Here is a 25831-nt window from a genome sequence, read left to right on the forward strand (position 1 = left end):
TAAAACAGGGATGGGTAACCTGTGGCCCTCCAGATGTTGTTGGATTCCACCTTCCATCATGCCCAACCAGCATGACCAATGGTCAGGGATGGTGGGAGTTGTAGTCCAACAGCATCCCAGAGGATCACGGGTTTGCCACTCTGTATTAGAATAATGAAAAGTCTTGCTGAAAACAGTGGTTTTTTAACCTAGTGGGTACATCCCTATCTTGCTGAGAGGCTATTCTGTGGAGTCGGTTGCAGCGTCCTGTGGCAATTTAAAGATCATAGCTGCCACCTGAGGATTACATTTTATGTATCTGATGAAGTGAGCACCCATTCACAAAGGTTTATGCTGTAGTAAACTTCTTAGTCTTTAAGGTGCCATAAGACTGCTTGTTGTTGTTTCTCCAGGGACGGCGCTCTATAAACCGGGCACCCTCCTCCTGCCATTGTTTCCCTGCCCTTCTCCCCCAGAAGGCCTCCTTATTTTTCCTTTTTTTTTTTTTACTTCTACTCTCTTGAGGAAAGTCCTGACGTATAAACAGCGCAGCTCTTGTCTCTTATCATCTTCCTCCCTTTTGCCAGAGAGCTGCGTTTGCACGGTTTATCTCCATGCTCACTTGTAGGAAGGCTTGGTAAAATTCTCCGGGGGGAAATGAAGAACCAGGGTGGGGAAATATCAAGGATTCATTCTCTTTTCCTGCTAGAAGAGCATTCGAGGCTTTTTGCCTGCCATGCAGAACCAAGCACTATCCTATAATTCCAAGGGTGCCCCAACATGCCATCTGAGGAGAAACAGGAATGTGCCTCCCCCTCTTCTGCCCCCTGCCACCTCACCACTTCTGCAGCTGCCAGAAGAACCCCCCTCTTGCTGAAACTTGGCAACGCATGGTGTTGCTCTTCATCTTCCCCATCCCTAGGGAATATGGGATAGTACTTGTTTCTGCCCGGCAGGCTGAAAACTTATAACACTCTTTTGGCGGGAAAAGAGAATCCTCAATTTTCCCCACCCTGCTTCTTGATTGAACTCAAGGGGGGGGGGGCGCCATCTGCAAGGCTGTTCTGTTTGTCTTCTTTGCTCCAGGGGCTACAGATCAAATCCCCATTACAGGTACAGCAACTGGAATGACCATCCCATATTATATATATTATATATATATTATATATTATATATATTATATATATTATATATATTATATATATTATATATATTATATATATTATATATATTATATCAGAGGGACGCGGGTGGCGCTGTGGGTAAAACCTCAGCGCCTAGGACTTGCCAATCGCATGGTCGGCAGTTTGAATCCCCGCGGCGGGGTGCGCTCCCGTCGTTCGGTCCCAGCGCCTGCCAACCTAGCAGTTCGAAAGCACCCTTAAGTGCACGTAGATAAATAGGTACCGCTTACCAGCGGGAAGGTAAACAGCGTTCCGTGTGCTGCGCTGGCTCACCAGATGCAGCTTGTCACGCTGGCCACGTGACCCGGAAGTGTCTGCGGACAGTGCTGGCTCCCGGCCTATAGAGTGAGATGAGCGCACAACCCTAGAGTCTGGCAAGACTGGCCCGAACGGGCAGGGGTACCTTTACCTTTTATATATTATATATATTATATATGTAATAAATAATAATAATAATAGACCATCCACCTAACTAGGTTGCCACAGCTATTCCGAGCATCTTCCAATATATATAAAAGCACATTTTAAAACTTCCGTATACTGTACAAGGCTGCCTTCAGATGTCTTCTAAAAGTTGTAATTTACTTATCTCCTTGGCACGGGGGTCCCATAACTCCATACCCACCCCCAGCACTTCTCTGATGAAAATAGGCACATCCTAAGGAAAAGGGCATTCTAGGGGCATTCTAGGATCAAATCAGAAACCGGGAATGCTTCTGTAAATCCGGGACTGTCCCTGGAAAATAGGGACACTTGGAGGGTCTGCCATGTTAAGATTCAATATCCAGAAAACGGCTAAAATCACACACATCTTTGTAATGTCCAGAAGTCAAGGTCAACTATGAAATGTGGTCCTTCCATTTTGAATGTGTATGGCCATTAAGAATATAAGAGGAACCCTGCTAGATCAAACCAAAGGCCTATAGAGTCCAGCGCTATTTCGCCCCATAGTGACTAAAAACAGATGCCCCTATTCGCGGGTGGCGCTGTGGGTTCGCGGGTGGCGCTGTGGGTTAAACCACAGAACCTAGGACTTGCCGATCAGTAGGTCGGCAGTTTGATTCCCCGCGACGGGGTGAGCTCCCGTTGCTCGGTCCCTGCTCCTGCCAACCTAGCAGTTCGAAAGCACGTCAAAATGCAAGTAGATAAATAGGTACCGCTCTAGCGGGAAGTTAAACGGCGTTTCCATGCGCTGCTCTGGTTCGCCAGAAGTGGCTTACTCATGCTGGCCACATGACCTGGAAGCTGTACGCTGGCTCCCTCGGCCAATAAAGCGAGATGAGCGCCGCAACCCCAGAGTTGGTCACGACTGGACCTAATGGTCAGGGGTCCCTTTACCTTTACCTTTAAAAATCCTATAAGTAGGAGATGAGGGCAACTGCCCTCTCCTGCTGTTATTTCCCAGCAACTAGTACATGCTCTGTCTGATCCGGGTGCCAACATATAGCCATTGTGACTGGTAGGCATTGATAGTCTTATCCTCCACGAATTTGCCTCGTTGTTGTGTAGGTTGATGGCCATTACCACATTCTGGCATTATATCTTCAGATGTTTGTAGTGCGTGAACAGGGAAATGGAACATTGGAAGCTGACACAGAGGGACCAGATGTAATATAGAGGGCTCAGTTGTTCTCCCTCTCTGTAGTTTTCCCCGCCCCCCACCTGCCCTTGGCCTCCCTCCTCCAAATGTCACAGCACCCAAGAGGGATGCTAGTCTCTCAGATGAGGTCTGGTGGAGTCAGCCAAATGTAATTAACATAGACCACTGAACACTCATCAGATTGTAACAGCCTTCGGTCACTCTTGATGCAGGCTGGTTTTGAACTGATGACCTAGGGGTGAAAGGGCTTTATCTGTCAGACTACAAATATTGATCTCTAGCCATCTTGCAGGCTCAGCCTTGTGACATAGATAAATTGGAACGCATACTGGATAGCTCAGCTCTCCTGACCTTTGCCATATCTACAATGTATATGGAAAATCTGCTTTATTTAGCTTGCTTACAGAATGAGCAGCCCTCTACTATTATGTGCTAGGTCCAGATGTTTGTGTATAACCTAGGCATTACGTACAATGAGCATCCTATTTATTGAGTTGCTGGTAAGATTAGTGTTGTGTTTTGACCCCTGTGCTTGCTGTAATATAGTATAGTAAGGCTGCCCCAAACTCACCCATGAAAATATTTCAAGGTGAAAGGGTGTGTTTCACAACCCCCTGCTTTCACATACCGTTCATTGCTTGTTACCCCCTGATATACAGATTCAGTGCAAGTTTATTTGAAAACCAAAGGTTTCTACGTCAGACAATTCTATTATTATCATTATCATTATTATTATTATTATTATTATTATTATTATTATTATTAAACATATATACCATTCTTCATCCATAGATCTCAGGCTCACAACATAAAATTCACAACATTAAATTGCTCTCATGATTGATAGTCATTGATAGTCAGCAACACAATGACATCACATTATGCCAAATCCGAGTGAGGAGAGAAAGCATGACGCTCACTCCGAATAGGTTTCCTGACTATACTATGTAGTCAATCAGATTTGGCTATAGGGTGATGTCACAAAACCCAATCAAATTCTATGTTGTGTTTCCTGCTCTTACTTTGAATGCAGGCCTCCCCAGACAATTGGCAAACTAAGGAGGGTATGTGTGTTTCATTAGGGTGATGTTTTTCATGAAATGTGCTTCCCTACCTGACTTTGACTCAGTCCTGAATAAGATGCCTACAAAACAGAGGCAATGTTTGGAATTTGAAATATGGCTGCAGATGTCTGAAAAGCAATATTTACTGGTGTGTCCAAAGCCTAATCCTAGTGGAAGCACAGGACAAGCACCCTGAAAGTTGAAGCGGCTAGAAATCAACGTAAGGACAAATTTTCTCCAAGTTACTCACATGCTAAAAGGGTCCTGTAAATAGGTCTTTAATTGTTCTGGTCACTACTGTTAAAAACTAAAATGTGTAACCAAGTTTTTTAGCCATCCCATGACATCAATTTGTCATTCCTTCCCATTTCCACCACTCTATTGATTGGTCTGTCTGGCATTCTTAACAAAGAGAAATGGGATTTCCATCCCTCTCCAAGATGTCATTAAAACTACAAATTAAAGAGATGGGGGAGTTATTAAATGCAGGCATTTATTTTGAAACAGTTGACACCCTTGCAACATTTATGTGTCTTTTTGTGTGTGTGTGTGCGCGCGCGCACGCGAGGAAAAAATAAATAAATTCCCAACAGCCACGCCAAACAACTTGGAAGTGCATTATCTGTACTATGTCGCTTATCTCTCTCCCATCTTTGTGTATGTTTATTTCATCAGGTTTCTCTGGCAATTGTATCGGCTGCGGCAAGAAAGGCTTCTGCTACTTTACTGAGTTTTCCATTCACATCAATCTTAAGCTGACCACTCAGCCCAAGAAACAGAAACACTTAAAGTATTATCTGGTGAGGAATGCACAGGGAACTCTTACCAAAGGATCTGCAATCTGCTGGAAGGGGGCAGGTGAGATAATGAACCTGTCCCGTTGGAGCTCTGGAATTCCTCCAAGGTTTAGATATGTGACTCCTTAGAAATAAATCTGAAATCGAGGGAATCAATGAAAATTCTTTAAAAGCCCAATAAAAATACTTAAAAGAAATGTACGCATTTACTCTGAACCAACTAGCCTGATAAACCTAACCCTTGGTAGATGGGGTAGGGAGTGGAAGCAATTGTGCTTCCATATGCCTGCAGTGGAATGTGTCCATATACACAGATGAGTTTTTCAATCTTCCTTCCTTTTATTTTTGAGAAGGAAGGATTGGGCAAATCAGACTGACATGTCCACTCACTTGGGCACTTAGGTAAATGCCTAAATCAGGTCACTGTGGTTGGATTTTGATGTTGGCAGTGCAGGTTCCAGTGTTTGTGCTGCTGCAAATCTCATGTCCCAATTTGCACTTTTTGGGGTGAGCAAATCTGCTGTTTGTATATTTACTAGCTGCCTTGTGCCTGGCATTGCTCAGGAATTGTAAGAAACTGAAAATTCAGTCTAGTTTCGAAAGGTGCAGTCTGCCATCTTGATTCAAAATGGTGTTCAATTTTATTCAAGCATAAACAAAAAAGTCTGCTCCCTGACCTTAAGAACTATTGTGCAGCATTTGGTTAGAATATTAACAGATGTCCAAAGGCAGAGTGAACAAACAACCTCTTGAAATATGCTGTAGATTCATGCTTACATTGGCAAACATTGCAGGGAATGAGACAGAGATGCATGTGCGGCAACCCATAGGGACATGTTGTACAGGCACATCAAGGGGCAGCTATGGCACCATGGTACACACCTGCTGTCAATTTCTAGATGTGCATACTTATTTTATGCTTCATAGAGTTTACAACTGCAAGCAGTATCCAACAATTGTTCTACTCGGCATTAGCCTATTAAAATTAACGGGCATGACAAACTTAGATCCATTTATTTTAGTGGGTTCATTCTGAGTAAAACCTTGTTAGATACAACCCAGATGTTTATACGTAAGAAATATGAATTGACCTTTGTTGGCTAGTCTTAGGCAAAGCCTAACTTTCCTTCATCTAACCTACCTCACTGAATTGTCATGGAGCTAAAATGTTGCTTTGAACTCTTTGGGCAAAAGCGAAATACTTACAAACGACCAGATTGATGTAAATACCAATTATCAGATATGAACAAAAATTGTCCCCCCCCCACTTTGAACTAATATATGTGAATCTGCCTTGTGCTAAAACAACAGAAGTTCAACTTTTGTAGAAGGTTTGCAGATTTAAAGTGAGGAGTTCTCACTGAATAAGCAGCATCTTGTTTGTTTTTTGCTTTGATAGAGTTCAGAAGCCGGCAGCCCTCATCCAGCACTTTTTCCAACCTGTTGTTCCAACCTCCAGAGAATACAGGCTCCTCAGCACCTGTCATGAATGAGCCACTTATAGCCGCACATCCCATAGTTCAAGCAGGGATGCAACAAATGGGTAACTGAATCTTCTCTAGCATGTTGCAGTCTCCCATTTTCTTTCCATGCATGCAAGAACCAATTGGATTGGTCGGTCCCAGCTTGGTGCCCTCCAGATATTTTAGAAGGCTGAAGGGAGTTGTAGCCTAGAACAACTGGGGGGCACCAGTTTGGGGAAGACTTGGCTGGGATAGCTGCTGGTGGAGATACAACAAGATGTCTTTGTGGATTGCAATCAGCTGCCATTCTATGTGTGAGCATGAGCAGCGTGGTGGAGTTCAGTTATATGTGGTACATATGCAGCCCTTGAGAAAGACTCTTTCTGTGTGGGCAAGCCCTAAAATATACTCACTGTGAGATGATGCAGGACGAGCTGGTGGCTTGTGACTGCCTTTTTGGCTATGTTAGAAAGCAACTGAAGTTCTTCTTGTCGCTGGAGCCATTTCTGTTGACAAGAGCATGAAGACCTTTTCTGGATAATATCCATTAGGTTTTTTAAAAACTGAGTTATCATTTCAAGACGGCATTCCTATGCATGATTAAAGGTAAAGGTAAAGGGACCACTGACCATTAGGTCCAGTTGCGGCGCTCATCTTGCTTTATTGGCCGAGGGAGCCGGCGTACAGCTTCCGGGTCGTGTGGCCAGCATGACTAAGCCGCTTCTGGTGAACCAGAGCAGTGCACGGAAATGCCGTTTACTTTCCCGCTGGAGCAGTACCTATTTATCTACTTGCAATTTGACGTGCTTTCGAACTGCTAGGTTGGCAGGAGCAGGGACCGAGCAACGGGAGCTCACCCCATCGCGGGGATCGAACTGCCGACCTTCTGATCGGCAAGTCCTAGGCTCTGTGGTTTAACCCTATGCATGATTACTTGGGAGCAAATCACTTGAATCCAACGGGATTTACTTCTGAGTAGACAAATGCAAGATTGCAGGATGCTTGTCAGTGTTCAGTCCTCGGCATTCTTTTCCAGCACAGAACTGTTAAGGCAAGTAAGGGCTTGCTCTGTTGGATTATTGAAAGCCATGCATTTTTACCCGGATGAAGAAAGCCCCTCTAAAATTACTCTTTCTCATTGACCTAGCGCCTGACCACCTGCCAACAACAGCAAGCCTCCCAGTTTACAATGGCAAAGACTCTCCCCAGCAACACTCGATGAAAAGCAATGTCTCTTCCATGACGAGACCAACAGTATTAGGTACCTTTGCTTATGCATTTAATATATTCCCATCCCACCCTTTAGGGCAAGCCCTCACAAGGCAGTTTAACAATAAACATGTTAAAAACAAAATGGTTGAATAAATATAATAAAACGTGAGATTTAAAACACATACAGGGCCCAACAATAAGATCAATTTCAAAACTTGGTGGTGTAAAACGAATCTTTGGCTACTACTTAAAGGCAAGGTGGTGTTTGTTCTCAAGGGAGAAACACGGCAACATTGCAACGGCCCTGTCCCTGGTACTGATTTGTCCATAGAATTGCTTCGTACCTTAACAGCAGGTAAAACACCTGCATGGTCTATGCCTATGGCGCTATGGGTGGCCTTTTACACTGCACATATGAGCCTCATCTGAGCTTGGTCTTGAGCCTCTTTGTAATATATGCAGGGATATAGTCTGTGGTTGGGCAGTGTTAACTTGGAGAACTGATTCCAGAAGATGCTTCTTGAAGACTACTGCTCAGCCCCATGACATTTGTGGTGTGGCACATTCCTAAGGGCCAAATTTCTTTCTGGGCAACCTTCAGGGGCCATATTCTCTGGGTGGAACCAGAGACCAGAGCAATGGATATTCCCCTCTGTTGGAAAGCTGGCCCTTGGGAGGCTTGCTTAGCCCCTATTTTGATGCCTTTTCAGCACCTTTCACTTGCAGCTATCATTTTATTGTTTGATGTATTTTGTAGTTTTATTGCATATTTCCCTCTTTTATTGTTTGTTTTGTTGTAAAAGTCTTAGAAAGTGCACAAAGATAGACATTCTCGCACTATCAGTTGATTGGAGGACTAAATGTATACGAAACTTATTTTAAAAATAATGTACAATTTCTTCTAGGCATCAGGAAAAGCAACTATGCCACTTGGCCACCAGATATTCCTAATTTCTTTATTACATAGCTGGTTAATAAACTTCATTTACCTTCTTCATATTGTTCTCTATTCTTTAACATTGCCGTTACATTCAGTTTTTCCTAAGTATTTCTAGCTTATTTGGTTGGTGGGTGTTCTTTGAACCTCGAGGACAGGGTTTCCCAAACTTCGTTCTCCAGCTGTTTTTGGACTACAATTCTCACCATCCTGCTAACTAGGGATGATGGGAGTTGTAGTCAAAAACAAACAAAAAACAAAAAAACCAGCTGGAGACCCAAGTTTGGGAAACCGTGCTCTAGCAGTATGAAAGTTTTGCTGTTTCATAGTGACATGCTCTGGAAATACGTCTACTGAAGGGCGGTGTATGAGTCCTTAAAAATAAAATGCAGTTCTTTGATTTCATGTTGTGAATTAATTCAGCAAGAAATATTACAGTGGGGATTTCAGCCACTGTCCCTACTGTTATAATGCCACCTGAAATAATAGGTATATTTTGCAACCATTATTTGTACGGCAGCCCCATTGAAACAGATGAGACTTAATTTCTAAATAGATGGCTTTAAGGTCAGCTGAATCTTTCCGAAACAGATTGCCCTCCCTGCTCTGAGAATTATTTTAAATCAGTACATGTGCCAGTTCTATACAAACTTAACAAGGACACACTTTAATGTTCTGGGCTGCCGGAATTAAATCTAGCACTTTCGGTGAAGAGCAACACTTCTTGTGCTGTAACTGTTCCATGAACATAGTACACAGTGCCAGGAATCAAAGTCTCCTATTCATAGAACAAGTACAGGACAATAAACATTAGTGCAATCTTTACTAGACAGCTCTGGCAAGCTGCTTCATTTCTTCATCAGCTTAGCCAGGGGTTAACTTTGCTTTGTGGACAGAACCAAATCACTTGCTCATTTGGGTAATTGATTTCAGTCCTTTTTAAAAAGAAGATAGCTATCAAATTTGCTTACATACATCAAGTAGAGACCCTGACAGGGGATTTACAGTACTCGTGTTTGATTGACCCTGGGGTTTTTCCCTGTGGGTTTGCTAGAGAAAGATAAATGAATGGCTGAAAGTGTTCGTGCTGCCATCGTGTGGTAGAATTTTAATATAAATAAAAGACCCCCCCCCAATGTTTAGCATAAGGTTCTAAACCTGCATTCGTTAAAGGCCAAACTAGTCATGGAAGATTTTTTGGTTTTGCTGGAGTTTTAACAGCTCCATGTGACTTCTTTGAAGATTGGAGAACAGGTGTTTCACCACTTCTGCCATCTAAATACAGCGGTACCTCAGGTTGCAGACGCTTCAGGTTACAGACTCCGCTAACCCAGAAATAGTACCTCGGGTTAAGAACTTTGCTTCAGGATGAGAACAGAAATCATGTGGCGGTGGCGTGGCAGCAGCAGGAGACCCCATTAGCTAAAGTGGTACCTCAGGTTAAGAACAGTTTCAGGTTAAGAACGGACCTCCAGAACGAATTAAGTTCTTAATCCGAGGCACCACTGTAGTCCCCTGCCTTGAGGATAGTCCGGGGAGGACATAACAGTTACCTGCAATGCAATGGGAACAGGGAAACTCAATACCCAGTGATAGCACATTATTACTTTATTTGCAAAAAAGTAGCATCATGCTGTTGTGGCGGCTGAAGGAGGAGTTATTTCAGAAAGTATTCTGGTATATCATAATTATTATGATATATTTATTTACATTTCACCTTTTTCTCTGAGGGGACTCAAGGCATCTTACAGATAAGAACTGCTAAAACATAGTAAGTCAGTCATTAAAATGCAATTAAACATTAAACATTTATACATATATATTCCAATAATTATAATAGAAACAGCACGGTGCCAGCCCTTTAATTAAAAGCAGCCAGTTCCCAAAGGCCTGTTGAAACAGGAATGTCTTTGCCTGTCAGTGGAAGGACAACCAGGAGGGAGCCAGTTTAGCTTCTCTAGGGAGGGAGTTCCAGAGTCTGGGAGCAGCCACCGAGAAGTCCCTCCTCCACTTCCCCATCAAATGTGTGTGAGGTTGGTGAGAAAGGGGCCTCCTTCAAAGATCTCAAAACCCAGGCAGATTTGTATGAGGGAATATGGTCTTTCAGACAGCTTGGACCTAAGCCATGCTTTACTCAAATAGCCATCAAATAAGGTTGAATATTCACACTGTAAGCCATTCCCTTGCCCAAGAGGTAAGGCAGGTCGTATGAGTGTGCAGCAGACACCTGATCTTAAAATAATGGTGTTGCTATCTGGTGCAGCATTTGGTGTACTGTCTTTCTTTTTCAAACGCTGCTGTCCTCACTTTGAAGGCAGAAACGGACAGTATAAACAATGGAGGTCTGCCAGTGAAAATGGTAGGTCCAGGTCTTGTTCTCCTTCATATTGTCTATGATACTGTTTAATATCGTTGTGCATTCTTTGTAACTAGTAGCAGGCAGTGTGTGTGTGTGGGGGGGGAGGTGTTTACCTGACCTCCTGGCAGGGGAGTTGCTGCTGTTTTCCTGGGAAGAAGAGGAGTGAGGTGGCAGGGAGGGTGGTGTGGTGAAAGGAGCAACAGATTGTCTTGGCTGATGAGTTTGCACCAAGCTAACCACCCTGCCGCCGCCTTCCTCTCCTCCTCCCTCCCAATAAGCAGCAGGGACTCACCTGTTGGGAGGTCAGGTAAGCATCTCCATCCTCTATTGTTTGTATCTTCTAGTACTTCTCTAGGAGTTGCTGTGGACCTATGCTCTTCTCTGCTGTTATTTGCTGGTGATGCAATGTGCCATTTCTATCTTTTGAAAATCTGCTTCATGGTTTGTTGAATGAACATAGATTGAGTACTATTGATATTGGCTGGGGTTTTATTTTTTTGTATGTGTTTAGTTTTTGCATACTGCCTTGGGCCTGTGCAGAGGCAGAGCAATATATATATATATATAGAGAGAGAGAGAGAGAGAAACTATTTCTGTGTTCAGGCATGTGCTTTTCCTGAAAGATGTGGGTCCTTTTAAAATAGTGGTTTCTGGATTGTTTATGTTATTTAGGCACTTTAGCAAACCCAGGGCCTCCTAAAAAACGCCACAAAGGATGGTCACCGGAGTCTCCATCATCCAATGAAGCCTGGAATTTGCAGCCCAATCCACCACTCACAAGTAGAAGCAAAAATGGTAAGTGAGGATGATGATGATGGAGATGATGATTTAAATGCCTCTGGGCGCATGCCTGCTTGTAAATTAGCAGACCTAAGAGCTCTGACAGCTGATATATTAAATTGTTGGGTTGGGAAGGATAGCATTGACAGGAGCAATCGGTGCTGTGACCAGGTTTGAAAGTGGAAGTGGATTGTTGTCTTTCCCCCTTCATCCAGCACATTTTAACAAGTATCTATGCTGTAGTCATTTATTTCTGGTTAAACTCTCTAAATTGATTCATAGATGGAGGAGGAGGAGGAGGAGGAGGCGGCGGAGGGCTGTCCTGCTTACCTCACACTGCCGTGGCAGGACCAGTGTCTTCTCCAATGGTGGCCTCTGGAGAGCCGGTTTCAGTTCCTGATAACTTGCTTAAAATATTTAAAGCAAAGCCCGTCATATTTAAAGGTAACATGTCACATATTGTATACGATAAGCACTTCAAAACAAGTGTGGCCTACTTTTTTCTTTTTTAAAAACCCCTAAACTATTAAGACATTCAGTTATCTTGCCTTGGGTACCTGACATCTAATAAGTTGTCCTTTGTTTCACAGGGCATGGAAATTTTCCTTACCTTTGCGGGAACCTTAGTGATGTCGTAGTGAGTCCTCTTTTGTATACGTGTTACAAGAACGCGCAGTCTCTCTCTAGGGCTTATGAACAATATGGTGCCTCCACAATGCAGCCAATTTCAGAGGAGATGCAGCTCTTGCTCACAGTCTATTACCTCGTTCAACTTGGTGAGTTTTCCTCCATCAAACGAGAGCAAATATTTTGATATGAATAGGCAGATCTACAAATGGTAATTGAAAAAGACATTGAGGGGGGCACTCAAAGTAGAGTCCTTTCAGATGTGCAAGCTTGCCAAATGGAACAATCCCCCTTTCCTCCCAAACATGTGCTTTTCTGGGGATTCTCCTGAACCCTCCCTGAGCCAATTCCCAGGAGAGGGGATCACCCTGTTGCACAAGTCCTTGCACAAGGCTTCTGTCAACAGTGGATCCTGCCCACTACTTGAAATTCAATGTTGCACTAAGTTAAAGTCCCTTAGTGAATACGCAATTGCGTGCCAAGACCCCGTGATCCCACAGTTCCCTAGAGGGATGAATAACCACACTCAGGACAACAGCATTTTTGGTTTTTGGCTTGAATATGCCCACAGCTTTATTGGTTACAGTAGAGATTGGTTTGGCGTAGGCATTGGCTAAGCAGTTCCTATTCCACTCCAGCCTGTCTGCTGGGAGTGTGTCTAAGAGTAAACCACAACCAAGGGGGGAGCCCTATGACTTACATCAATTAGGGGTACCCCCGCGGGTCCCCATTGGAGGAGTGGTATGCCCTAACCTGGGCATCAGACAGAGCCACTCCTCCTGGATCCTTTTAACAGGATACCCTTTCCCAAGGAGGGGCAGGCAGAGGTTCCAACCTCCTCTCCACCAAAGATCTGGGTTCACCCAGTGCCTTACCACCACCCAAGCCAGAGTTGACTCACCTAATAGGCACTTCTTCAGGTATTTGTATCTTGAAACTTATAGGTAAGCATCAGCAACTTAAATATGTCTTGGAAGTAAATAGGCAGCCAGTGCAGATTTAAAAATGAGGGCAATATGAACAAGTCTGATTGTACCTGTCAAAATTCTGGTAGTAACTGCATTGAAATTAGAAATAGTAATAGTGGAACCTCTAATGAGAAAGATGCAAACTTTCTCGAAGCAATAATAATAATTTCTAAATGTATCTCCATATTTTACCAAGCATTATGATCTCCTGATATTATCCATTACCATGTGGACTAGAATTATCACTTACAATAAGATGCAAATTGAACACTGTGGAGTTCAGTTTGAGTTACCTGGGGATTGCATATTTTGCCTACAAAGGACATAGAGAGCACAAGATCTGCGGGTGGTTTTCTCATGCTGCAGAATTTGTCTTGGCTGGTGCAAAAGCAACAGATAATTTCTGCCGTAGTTTAGGAAAGTCTGTGGTGTGACATGCGTGAACCCAAAACCATTAGTCCTTTAATTATGCTCCGAGCACGGCAAGGGGAGACCTAGTTTTGGTAGTAGATTTAAGTCCTAACATTTGCCTGCTATTGATGCCATGTTGATGTTTCCATAGCTTCAGACCAGGTGCCTTTGATTGAGGACTTGGAACAGATCTTCATGCGTTCATGGCGGGAGTCTCATCTTTCTGAAATTCGTCAATACCAACAGGCCATCCCACAAGCTTTCCCTCAGGTTCCTGGCCCAGTTGCCCCAGTGACATCAGCTCAGCTTCCCTGGCTGGCGGGACTGGCAGCCAGCTCATGTAATGACAGTGTCCACATCATTGAGTGCAACTATTCTTTAGCGGAGGGGCTCTCAGAAATGTTTAAGATGCTCGTTGAGGGAAAGCTAGTGAAGACCAACTATGTGGTGATCATATGCGCTTGTAGAAACAGAACTATTGACTCTTGCATTGCTGTAACAGGTGAGCTGCTAAAGCAATATGTGGACCTTCTAGCATTCTTGTTATAGAGTGGCTTTTGCCCCAGCTGTTAGCAGGCTAATGGGGCAAAAGGCTTTAACTGTTGGCATGTACGAAGTAGAATTTCATATACCTGGTGATGTACAAGAGCACGTTTGCATACCTTCCAACATTTCTTTGATGAAAATAGGGGTGTCCTATTCAATCATCATCATCACCATCATATTTTTTTATTTATACCCCACACATCTGACTGAGTTGTCCCAGCCATTCTGGGTGGCTTACAGAATACATAAAAATAATGAAACATTGGACATTAAAAAAAAACTTCCCTATATAGGGCTGCCTTCAGATGCCTACCAAAGGTTGTACAGGTTACTTATCTCCTTGCATGAGGTTACTTATCTCCTTGACTTGGGGGTCACTTAAATCCATATCCTTCAATTTTCAATGAAAATAGGGACATCCGAAGGAAAAGCGGGACATTCCAGGATCAAATCAGAAACCGGGCCAGCTTCTGTAAATCTGGGACTGTCCTTGGAAGACAGGCAGTTGGATCCAATGATTTTATATAGCATATTCTGTCTTTGCACTTCACACATATTTGGGACTTTGGTCTTTTCTTTAGGTTTGCATCCGACAAAGGGCTCATCCAGGCTTCTTTTTGTGCCACGCATAGGTCTGCACTCTAAAACTACACGCCTGGGCACTTTTTTTATTGCCCTGCTGCTTTCCCTAGGAAAACCCACTCTTTATCACTGAATCGGAACAAAGGTCAATTCGGGTTTTGAAAGGATTGCTGTTTGCTCCGATTCAGTGGTAAAGGAAGTCTGGATGAGCCCTTACTTTTACATTTATATCCCACTTTTCCTCTGTGGGTGGTGTATATGGTTCTCCCTCTGCTGGTTTTATTCTCATAGCAACCCTGTTAAGCAGTAATACAGTAACTGGCCCAAAGTCACTCAGTGAGCTTCATGACCGAGTGGGGATTTGAACCCTGGTCTCCAAAGTCCTAGTCCAGCTCTCTAACCACTACACCACATGGGCTGCCTTTACTACCCCCCTTCATCCAACTTTAGCTTGGCTGGATGACCACACTGTCCTGTGGCCAGAAATGGAGCCACTGTAGTGTCAAACTGTAGTGTTTGACCAGGTAAACTGCACCTCTAAAGAAGAAGCACTATATAGAATTAACCAACAATGATACTACTTTCAAACAGGCTAAATGAGTTCTATCCCTAATTCTTTAGATTCTACTCAAGATTCAGGTTTCTGAATTATTTTCAGGAGGGAATTGACTGTCAGGTGTCACTTAGAAACACTTGAAATGGCCAAAGAAGGTGAAGCGAAGTAGGGTAGAGTGACCCTATAAAGCAGGGGTAGCCAATGTAGTGCCCTCCTGATATTTTTTGGACTACAGCACCGACAATCCCTGATCATTGGCCATCCTAGCAGGGGCTGATGGGAGTTGGAGTCCTGCAACATCCGGGAGTCACCATGTTTTCTACCTCTGGTAAAAGCTGTAAGCACATTTGTGGGGAAAAACATAATGGTGTACCTAAATTAAATTGTGATCCTAAAGATTGTGTTTGGCCATTGTTTTCCTTACTTTTCTTTGAGTCTTTGACAAAATCTGTGGGGCCATAGTATATGATAATGCAGATGTTAGTGGGAAAAGTCCCCCCCCCACTTTCTTCCAAGGAACTTGGCAGCTGATGTAATCTCCCATCCAGAAACCAACCAGACCCAGATTGGCCTAGCTTCAGGAAGATAACAACAACAACAACAACAACAACAACAACAACAACAACAACAACAACAACAACAATTTATTATTTATACCCCGCCCATCTGGCTGGGCTTCCCCAGCGGCTTCCAAAAAAATATTAAAATACTGTAGTACATCAAACACTAAAAGCTTCCCTAAACAGGGCTGCCTTCAGATGTCTTCTAAAAGTCTGGTAGTTGCTGTTCTCTTTGACATCTGGTGGTAGGGTTATCATGTGCCTTTAGGTGTTTAGATAAGAGGTTTTCAACCTTTTTGAGGCCACAGCTCCCTTGGCCAACTACATTCTATCTGCGGTACCCCTGTGGGGCTCAGGAGCCCAGTTATGTCACACTTTGACTACAGAGCTGGCAGTTTCTCACACTTCTTTGAACACTTTCCCTTGTGGAGTGTTCCCTCAGCCTCCTCTCCTCTCCCCTCTCCTTGGGAGCCCTCCGGGCAGCTGCTGCTGCCATCCCTCGTCTCTGAGCTGCCCCCGCAGCCACCCCAAAGGTACCATTCACCTGCGGAGCTTATAGCCAGGGCTGCTGCAATAAACAGCCATGCAAGCCTTTGGGAGGCAGAGACATGAGAGAGCATCAGAGGAAGGGAGGGAAGGAAGGAGGGACAGAGGCCAATGTTGCCTGCAGCACCCCTGACCATCATTGAAGGCACCCTAGGGTGCCCCAGCACACTGATTGAAAACTCTGGTTTAGATGTATAAGTGTCTCAGTTGCATGTGAACCCCTTCCCCCCTTTTTTATGTCTCTTAGGGAAGTACCAAGCAAGAATACTATCTGAAAGCATGCTCAGTCCAGCGGAATACCAGAAAGAAGTTAGTTATGAACTCGCTACGGGGAAAGTAGAGGCTCTGGGGGCCTTCTTCAGTACTCTCTGCCCAGGTACGTCATGGGACATCTATCAAGAGGCATTTGTCTGAAAGACTTTCTGAGAACTTAGACCATAAGTGTCTATGTATAGACAACGTTTTAAAATCCAGTTGTTAAGCAGTTGCCGCAGTTTGCACAGACTCAGGATTCAGTTATCAAAAATGTGACCAAATGCCACGTTAGAAGGTTCACCCTGGATTTCACATCCTGCACTTGCAGGATTTCATGCCAGAGCCCATCCACGGTCTTTAAATATTTCTCTTCCTATGTAAGGAACAGGGGTCTAGCCTTTTTGTTGGGTGTCATGCTGCTTTGCACAGGTTACATGGCTTGGGAGATGCTAAGATTTAAATGGTTTCCATAACACAAAAAATGGTGGCAGTTTCTTCCCCCTTTCATTCCGCCAGATGGTGATGTTGATGTGTTGCTGGACAAATTTTATCAAGAAAACAGGTCCCACATTTCATCGTCGCTCTCTGGTTTAGTGAACAAACCAGCAGCGGGGGATGCAGGTGGAACAGCTGTTTGCGCGAGTAAGTGGTTTGTGAATGTAACATATAAGGACATTTGCCTTTTCAGAATTGTGTCCCTCTCACTCCTTTCCTCCAAGGCATTTGGAGTGGAACATTCACCCCACAAAGACCCTGTCTGTGTACACACTCGCATTTGCTCCACGTCCAGGGTGCTCCCACCCTTTGTTTGGGAAGTAGTGGGCGGAGAAATTGGGGCCATTTCACCAAACCTCTTGGTGGTGGGGAACAGCTCGCCAAGAGTTTCTTGGAAGAAGGGCTTGCCATTAGTAGTGGCGAGAGCACAGCTTTCCCCCAGAAAAGATTTATTCAACTAATGGTGATGGAAGTGGCAGTGGCAACAACAACCATGTTTGCGCCCTGCCCACTATTTCACATCTTCCACAATGTCACAAATCTGGTGTTATTCTGGAGCTTTGGACAGGGAAAACAGGGGCCGCTACACACACACAAAATGGTAGGGAATATTCAGAGAGAATTCTGCAAATAGGCCTTCTTTACAAAAAGGCAAGAATGAAGCAACTCTGACAAAAGGGCAGACTGCAAAATGCATGGGGAATAGAGGACCCATGCCTTCCCCTATGTAACTGAGCCTTTTATTTTTCTTGGACATACCTTACAGCTCTTTGAGAACCCCCTAGTTGCCTCCATGCTGCCCCAGCTCCTTGCTCCAATCCAAGATCCTCCATGCATATCTCCCCCTGTGGAGTCACGTGATCAGATCATGATGATCTAGAGCAGAGAGCTGAAGCAAACTTAGATGTCCTGCTCCATATCTCACATGGCTATCTATAACATTTATGCTATAAATCAAGTTAAGGTCTGACTCTCTTTCTCTTTCACCATCCTTTTCTCTCTCTCCCCCCCTCTAGGTTATAACCTTGAGCACCATCAGATCCGCCCCTTCCAGCTTGCAGTGGCTCAGAAATTGCTTTCCCATGTTTGCTCCATCGCAGACTCCAGCACTCAAAACCTTGACTTGGGTTCTTTTGAGAAAGTCGATTTTCTGATCTGCGTCCCTCCTTCGGAAGTGACTTATCAGCAGACGCTGTTCCACCTCTGGCATTCAGGTACCGGTTGCCGAAAAACGCGTACAAAAATCACAGTTGGCAACGCCGGCTTTTTGACTGTCCGATAGTCATTTGTTGTCTTCCTTTAGGTGTCTTGTTGGAACTTGGTTTGGAGAAGGAGCACCTTACCAAGCAGAGGGTGGAGCAATATGTGGTCAAACTCGATGCAGAAGCCCAGACTAAGTTTAAAGCCTTCTTACAAAACTCGATGCAGAATCCACACACGCTCTTTGTGCTGATCCATGACCATGCTCACTGGGACCTTGTAAGGTAAGAAAGAGTTCACTTCCCAGATTATGGTGTTAGCAATGAGACACCGGTTGCAATAGACAATTATATTGCATTGTACAATCATTTCCAAAGACAAACCTGCTTCTTTTGACACTGGCTGTGTGATGCTACAGCTGCACTACAAATAATTTTCCTTAATACAACTTCAGTTCTTTATATTACAGTCATTGTCAAAAATGCATCCTCAGTGTCTGAGTAGTAAAGTGCTTTTTTAATAATAATAATAATAATAATAATAATAATAATAATAATAATAATAATAATTTCATTAAAGGTGACCCAAAGATCACTCTTTTGATAGTTGTTGTTGTTGTTTTTAGTTGATGCATATGTATCAATTTTACCCTGTGTCAGAGATGGGGAACCTGTGGCCCTCCAGAGGTTGGATTCTGTCTCCCATCAGCTCCAGCCAGCATGGCCAATGGTCAGAGAAGGTTGGGTTTGCCATATACAGGGCTTTTTTCCCAGGGGGAACTCGCCAGAACTCAGTCCTGGCAACTCTCAGGTGGGTTCCATTGCCATACTAAGAGAAAGAGGGAGGCGTTCATGGTGAGTTCCAGCACCTCCTTTTCTAGAAAAAGAGTACAGTGGTGCCTCGCAAGACGAAATTAATTCGTTCCGCGAGTTTTGTCGTCTTGCGATTTTTTTGTCTTGCGAAGCACGGTGTCGGGAAAGTTTTGGAAAAGCTTCAAAAATCACCAAAGTCTTTAAAAACCTCAAAAATGGCTACCACACCGCATTCTATGAGTTGCTCCTCAAAGTCAAGTTGCAACTGTATTAACGGTGTTAAGAAAAAGGAAACAAACTTGCAAGACGTTTCCGTCTTGCGAAGCAAGCCCATAGGGAAAATCGTCTTGCGAAGCAGCTCAAAAAACAAAAAACCCTTTCGTCTAGCGAGTTTTTCGTCTTGCGAGGCATTCGTCTTGCGGGGCACCACTGTACTGACCATATAGTAAAATTGTGCACTCTCATTTGCTTGTTTTTGTTTTGTTTTGTTTTTTACAGTGCAGTTCACAGCCTTTATCCTCAGTCCGATCCTGCCATGGGGCTCGTGGACAGGCTGCTCAACTGCAGAGAGGTGAAAGACGCTCCAAATATTGTGACGCTTCACGTGACTTCCTTCCCCTATGCCCTGCAGACGCAACACACCCGCATCAGCCCTTATAATGAAATCCACTGGCCGTCATTATACAACAATGTAAGAAGTTAACGCTTAGGATCTATGGGAGCTTTTTCTTTTTTCCCTTAAATCCTGGTCTGGCTGTTAACGGCCACAGCGTTACGTTCCAAAGCAAAGTTGTTATGCAAAATGATGGGGCTCACATCCATGTTTGCTGATCTCCAGTCACTTCTCTTGGCTCTTCTGAATGCCTTTACCTTTTCCTTTATCCCCTGATTCTCTCCCCTCTACTTTTATTCCTACCAAAACAGAACCTTATTGAAGGCGCGATTTGGGATCTGTTGATTACAAAAGAGCACATCATATTCTCTGTGCTCTAGTACATCTGCAGCACCACCAAAATGCTGGGGTATAAAGGATAACAGAATTGCAGAGTTAGAAGGGACCATGGGGGTCATCTAGTCCAACACCCTGCAATGCAATATTTCCCCCCCCCCATGTGGGACTCAAACCCACAACCCTGAGGTTAAGAGTTTCATGCTCTGCTGACTGAGCTATCCCAGAACAGATTCTTTAGTGCAGAGCTTGTGTTGCAACACGTTAGTGTGTCAGCTGCAGTGTGTAGGTGTGTCGCGTGAACGAACCCACGCTCCTCCCAGGCCTGGAAAGGGGGGTCAGTTTAATCTCTGGTTTGCTAGTACAGTGGTGCCTCGCAAGACGAAATTAATTCGTTCTGCGAGTTTTTTCGTCTTGCGAATTTTTCATCTTGCGAAGCACGGTTTCCCAAAGTCTTCAAAATCACCAAAGTCTTCAAAAACCTCAAAAAAGGCTACCACACTGCGTGCTATGAGTTGCTCCTCGAAGTCACCCTGGGTATTAACGGTTTTAAGAAAAAGGAAACAAACTTGCAAGACGTTTTCGTTTTTTTCGTTTTTCATCTTGCGAAGCAAGCCCATAGGGAAATTCGTCTTGCGAAGCAACTCAAAAAATGAAAAACTCTTTCGTCTTGCGAGTTTTTCGTCTTGCGAGGCATTCGTCTTGCGAGGTACCACTGTAAAACTGAATTACTGTGTTACAAAATGATAACATGTCTAAAAAGTGTGTTTCTGACGTGAAAAGTTTGGAAAGCTCTGCTCTAGTACATGAAGATGCTGATTGCATTAGGAGCAAAAGGCAGAAAAACTTGGGTCAGGATTCAATTAAACAGTTTCTCTAGCGGGGAGCCAGCAGAGTGAGTCCTGCTTAGTGTACCTGGGTATTCCTTGCCCTCTTCTCCATCCCAGCCCCCCTCCCCCCCGAATTGGCTGGTTGGGGGTCAGAACAACTTCCAGGTGAGAGGAGAGGGGAGATCGTTACATCTGGCAAACAGAAACACTTGCACTGATGGAACAATTGTAATAGTGCAGTGTTGAATTCCACCCCAATATCCACGCTGTGTCTAGCACACACTCTGTGCATTGTGCTGCCTAAACTGCTTGCATAGTTGATCCATCCCTGAGTGGATACTGGTGAGGATCATGGTGGAGGAGGAAAGTAGGATTGGCCACAGAGAAGGGACAAGGTCTTATTCATAGCCCTGTGTATATTTGTGATAACCAGATTGGTGAACTGTTAAATCATCATCGCAAACAACCCTGTTAATAGTCACTGTCATTTATTTCAAGGGTGTGGACTTGTACCATGAAAACAAGAAGTACTACGGATTGTCTGAGTTTATCGAATCCACTCTTTCCGGACACAGCCTTCCCTTGCTTCGTTATGACAGCTCTTTTGAAGCAATGGTCATGGCTTTGGGGAAAAGGTACCGTGTTTGCCTTGCAGTGTGGTTAAAATTTTCAAAAAGCAATGTAGGTTGGTAGGTAGACTGTAGGTTTGAATGGCTGACGGCATTCTTTATTCCTTTAGATCTGCCCCTGATATATAGTGATATATACATGCATTGCCATCTCAGTTCTGCTAAGTGGCTGGATTGTGTCAGGCAGATTATCAAAAAGTAATTTAGGGCCTATCCACACTTACCTTTCTTCCATGTTCTCCAAGCATGGCCTGCCCTTTAAAGCTCCTTGGCTGAGCGCTCTTGTTTTCTTGAGCATTCCCCCATATTTCTGCATACTGAGGGGGTCCCCCAAGTATATAGAAGCCACAGCCTTCATTTTGGCTGGATCCATTTCACTTCCCAACCAATAAGCATTCAGTCAATTAAGTTTGCCACCAGAGGGAATAACGGTATCCTATGCTCAGCCTTGGGCTTGCCGATCAAAAGGTCAGTGGTTCGAATCCCCGCGGCGGGGTGAGCTCCCGTCTTTCGGTCCCAGCTCCTGCCAACCTAGCAGTTCGAAAGCACTCCATAAGTGCAAGTAGATTAATAGATACTGCTCTGGTGGGAAGGTAAACAACATTTCTGTACGCTACTCTGGTGCCAGTGTTCCGTTGTGCCAGAAGCGGCTTAGTCATGTTGGCCACATGATCCAGAAAAACTCTGCGGAGTGGACAAACGCCAGCTCCCTCAGCCTGTAAAGCGAGATGAGCGCTGCAACCCCAGAGTCGTTTGCGACTGGACTTAATTGTCAGGGGTCCCTCTACCTCTACCTTTATGCACACCACAATGCTGCTCAAGGGGGCCATCACTTTTTGCAAGCAAAGCATCTGCACAGGCTCTCACTGCTTTCTGTTTTGTTTCAGGTTTCCTAGGTTGCACAGCGCCGTGATAAGGACCTTCGTGCTCGTTCAGCACTACTCCGCAGCCATGATGGCGGTGTGTGGCTTGTCCCAGATGAAAAACTACACCACAGTGGAAACTCTAGAGATCGCTCAGAACCTCATCAATTCTTCGCGCCAGTGCCCCAACGGACACGGGCTGATGGTAGTCCTAAGGATTCCGTGCATACCTTTGGCGGCAGTCGCTTACGAGCGCCTCAACCATGTGAGGGAAAGGCTAGCCCTCGAAGACCATTTTGAAATCATCCTGGGCAATCCCAACTCTGGGATCACCATAGGGAAGCATTTCGTAGAGCAGCTGAAGGTAATACAGTGGTACCTCAGGTTACATACGCTTCAGGTTACATACGCTTCAGGTTACAGACTCTGCTAACCCAGAAATAGTGCTTCAGGTTAAGAACTTTGCTTCAGGATGAGAACAGAAATCGTGCTCTGGCGGCACGGCAGCAGCAGGAGGCCCCATTAGCTAAAGTGGTTCTTCAGGTTAAGAACAGTTTCAGGTTAAGAACAGACCTCCGGAACGAATTAAGTACTTAACAGGAGGTACCACTGTAAGCAGAACAGCTCTGCTCCAGCTGGAGTTCCAACCTGGAGCCAGAGACAATGTAGGACCAATGGCAAGTCAGAAGGCAGGCGAGTGTGGGCTGGCTGAGGGCAGATTGAGGCTGGTGTGTCCATGTTCCATTTTCTCTAACGGACTAGCCACCACTGCTGCTGTCACAGGATCCTGCAGGTCATTAATAACACAGCTCAAAGTTGGAGCTAACTCTTCATTAGCAAAAATATGATCTCCACAAACTTGGTTGAGTGTCAGGCCTAATGAGCAAAGCGGGTCATTCCCAGTGCTCATGAAAACCAGTTGCCGAAACTGAAAGTCCCTGCCTCCTCAAAGCCATCTAAGTCCCCTTCTCTCCAGGGCTTTATTCAAGCAATAGGAGACTGCGCCTGTGTGCAGCCAACTTCTCCTCTGCTCTTTTCATGCCTCTTCACTTCTGGGAGACAAGGGAGGAGGGGAACTTGTCACAGCAAGAGGGGGAGACATGCTTGACTCTTCACCAGCCTGACTCATCTTTGCCTCTTGGCCTCCCTCCTTCCACTCATCTGCTTTAGCTTCTGCCTCTGATTCTGGACTTCTCTCTGCCACAGATTCTCCCAGCTCACTAAGCCCTGTTACCTCTTCAAGCTTCTGACACCTTCTCCTCCCAGTTTCCCCCCTCTTTTCCCTCTGATCACTCATTGTTGTCCTACCACCACCCCCTGGATTCTGACCTTCTTCCCTTGGTGGTTCTACAGCTGGTTCCTTCCACCATTCCTCTGCATCCAACCACTCCATGACAGCTGCTGGTTAGCAATGTCCATTGACAAAATGTGTTCCGCACCAGAGAAAATAAAAGTCATTCGATGGGGCTTATTTCAGAGTAGGCATGTCTAGGGTTGCCCAGTGCCTCTAATAGTAATAGTGGTTGTAGTAGTAGTAGTAGTAGTAGTAGTAGTAATAACAATAATAATTTATTTATATCCCGCCCTCCCCAGCCAAACCGGGCTCAAAATCTAGAATACATTAAAACATAAAATCCAGCAATCGACTGAAATACAGTTTAAAATCAGATTAATATCAGAATAAATCAGATGGCAACCCACAATTTCTGATACATATTCTGATATCAGCATCCAAGAAGGGATGTACTCCAACGGCTGGCTTGTTGCCTTCTGACTCTTCATTATCTCTCCTGTTTACTTGGAAGTAAATTCTATAGGAGGAATTCAACATCACTGTCTTCTGATTGTTCCAGCAGCACAAGCTTTTCAGTTTGCCAAATGTAACAACTCGCTCCACCTCTCCTCCCGCTCCATGCTCTTCCATGGGAATCTTGTTATTATTGTTGACTGTATATTTTTTAAGGTTATCTGCGGATTTGCATTTTAAACATGTAAGCCGCTTTGTGGAGGGCTTTGTCAAAAGATGGATTATAAGTACCGCCAATAAAGAGAAAAATAAATAAATGTTACTCTCTTAACCGTACTCTTGAATGGGAGTAGAGAGTGAATGAAGGGCTACTCAGCATGTTCTTGGCTCAGCTGAGGTTTGAACCAAGGACTTGATGGTTCACAGTTTTTAACCATGACTCCACATTATGACAGCTCGCATGTACAGCAGCTCTTTCTCTAGAGTGAACTATAAAACAGTGTGTTTCAAATGTTTTGGCAGATTTGGCAGAAGATTGAAGATGCTGAATGGAGGCCTCAGACTTATTTGGAACTGGAGGGACTGCCTTGCATATTGATTTTTAGTGGAATGGATCCCCAAGGAGAGTCACTCCCAAGGTAATCTCTCTCTCTCACACACGTATGAATTGAAAAATAGTTATATGAAATATACACATGTCCCTCAGGAGAGGGCTTTCTTCTTGTTCCACAGCTGTGCCTTGCAAAATTCCAGCCTTGCCCACTGAATTGAAGCTTGGTTAAGATTTCCAGATAAGATCAGATTCAGTGGAAAAGACTGGATTTTTGCAAGAAACAACCATGGAACAAGGAAATCTCTTGGACCAGGGGAATTAAGCAGTACACATAAAATAGGGTTCAAAATAAAGTGTGGATGAGCCCTAAATTGAAGCAGTCAAGGTGTTATTGATATGCAACAGGATTTTGTCACGCTGCTTTATCTAAACGTCCCAGATGGACAGGAAATGACAACAGATAAGCACTTTCAGTTATTATCTCAGTAATATTGTAGAATTCACCTGGTCTTTCAGTCTGTCTCTCTTCCTGTCTGTCCCACCAAGGTCCTTGAGGTACTGTGACCTACGTCTGATAAATTCCTCCTGCTTGGTGAGAACAGCCCTGGAGCAAGAACTGGGCTTGGCAGCCTATTTTGTAAGTTCTGAAGTCCCCGTGGAAAAAGCAGTAGGCACAAATGATGTCCTGGAGAGTGACCCAGAGAAGCTAAGCAGTACTGATAACGAAGATGAAGAAACAGTAACAGAAGGTAAAGGGATATCCAAAGGACCATTGACTTGAAAAGGGGGCGGGAGACATTTGTGAGCTTCCATCACCCCTGGCTGTTAGCCATGCTGGCCAAGACTGATGGGAGCTGGGAGTCCAGCAACATCTGGAGGAGGATATAGGCTATTCGCCCCTACTCTGCTTCTCTAGTCTTTTGCATTTTTAAGTTAGATGGATCATGTCCAGCAAATGTAAACACAACTTCCATTTCTTCACAATTGTGGAATAGGCTCCTCTTCGGAAAAGAGAAGCCCCATCAAAAGAGAAAGGTCTGGCTCACACGATTCTGCAGCTTCCTCTGTCTCTTCTAAAGCATCAAGTAAGACATCAGCATGACTCCTTTACAATATGTACATTGGGACCGAAATCCTAATGATTTAACCCGTGTTGCTAATGCTGTGGATGCTTGGCTTTTGCCATCACTAATACAACAAACAGGGGCCAGACAGACAGACATGATAAAGGCAACACTCACTTCTCCCTGAGAAATCTCCACTTCACTGCATTTGACATGGTTGTGTGAATTGCGCCTTAGCTTTTGTGTACTGAAGGAAGACTCAC

General features: G+C 44.4%; 1 protein-coding gene across 6 annotated transcripts in view; it reads left to right on the forward strand.

Moving 5' to 3' along the window:
• The window catches only part of GREB1 (growth regulating estrogen receptor binding 1), a 103391-nt gene that overhangs the window by 59323 nt on the left and 18237 nt on the right, over positions 1-25831 (forward strand). For 5 of the 6 annotated variants that reach the window (XM_083495389.1, XM_083495386.1, XM_083495385.1 and 2 more), the window contains 17 exons: positions 4503-4685; positions 6024-6167; positions 7235-7348; positions 11268-11390; positions 11658-11819; positions 11966-12151; positions 13533-13883; positions 16419-16547; positions 16943-17068; positions 17938-18135; positions 18225-18405; positions 19432-19624; positions 21211-21347; positions 22229-22568; positions 24474-24589; positions 25051-25253; positions 25500-25589. In XM_083495389.1, the coding sequence (XP_083351515.1) occupies positions 4503-4685; positions 6024-6167; positions 7235-7348; positions 11268-11390; positions 11658-11819; positions 11966-12151; positions 13533-13883; positions 16419-16547; positions 16943-17068; positions 17938-18135; positions 18225-18405; positions 19432-19624; positions 21211-21347; positions 22229-22568; positions 24474-24589; positions 25051-25253; positions 25500-25589 (2976 nt within the window). The remainder of the gene's footprint in view (positions 1-4502; positions 4686-6023; positions 6168-7234; positions 7349-11267; positions 11391-11657; positions 11820-11965; positions 12152-13532; positions 13884-16418; positions 16548-16942; positions 17069-17937; positions 18136-18224; positions 18406-19431; positions 19625-21210; positions 21348-22228; positions 22569-24473; positions 24590-25050; positions 25254-25499; positions 25590-25831) is intronic. The other variant, XM_083495390.1, reaches the window with a different exon arrangement.

The sequence above is a fragment of the Podarcis liolepis genome (genome assembly GCF_965112155.1).
Source record: "Podarcis liolepis genome assembly, chromosome: 3".
In the NCBI taxonomy this organism is placed as follows: Eukaryota; Metazoa; Chordata; class Lepidosauria; order Squamata; family Lacertidae; genus Podarcis; species Podarcis liolepis.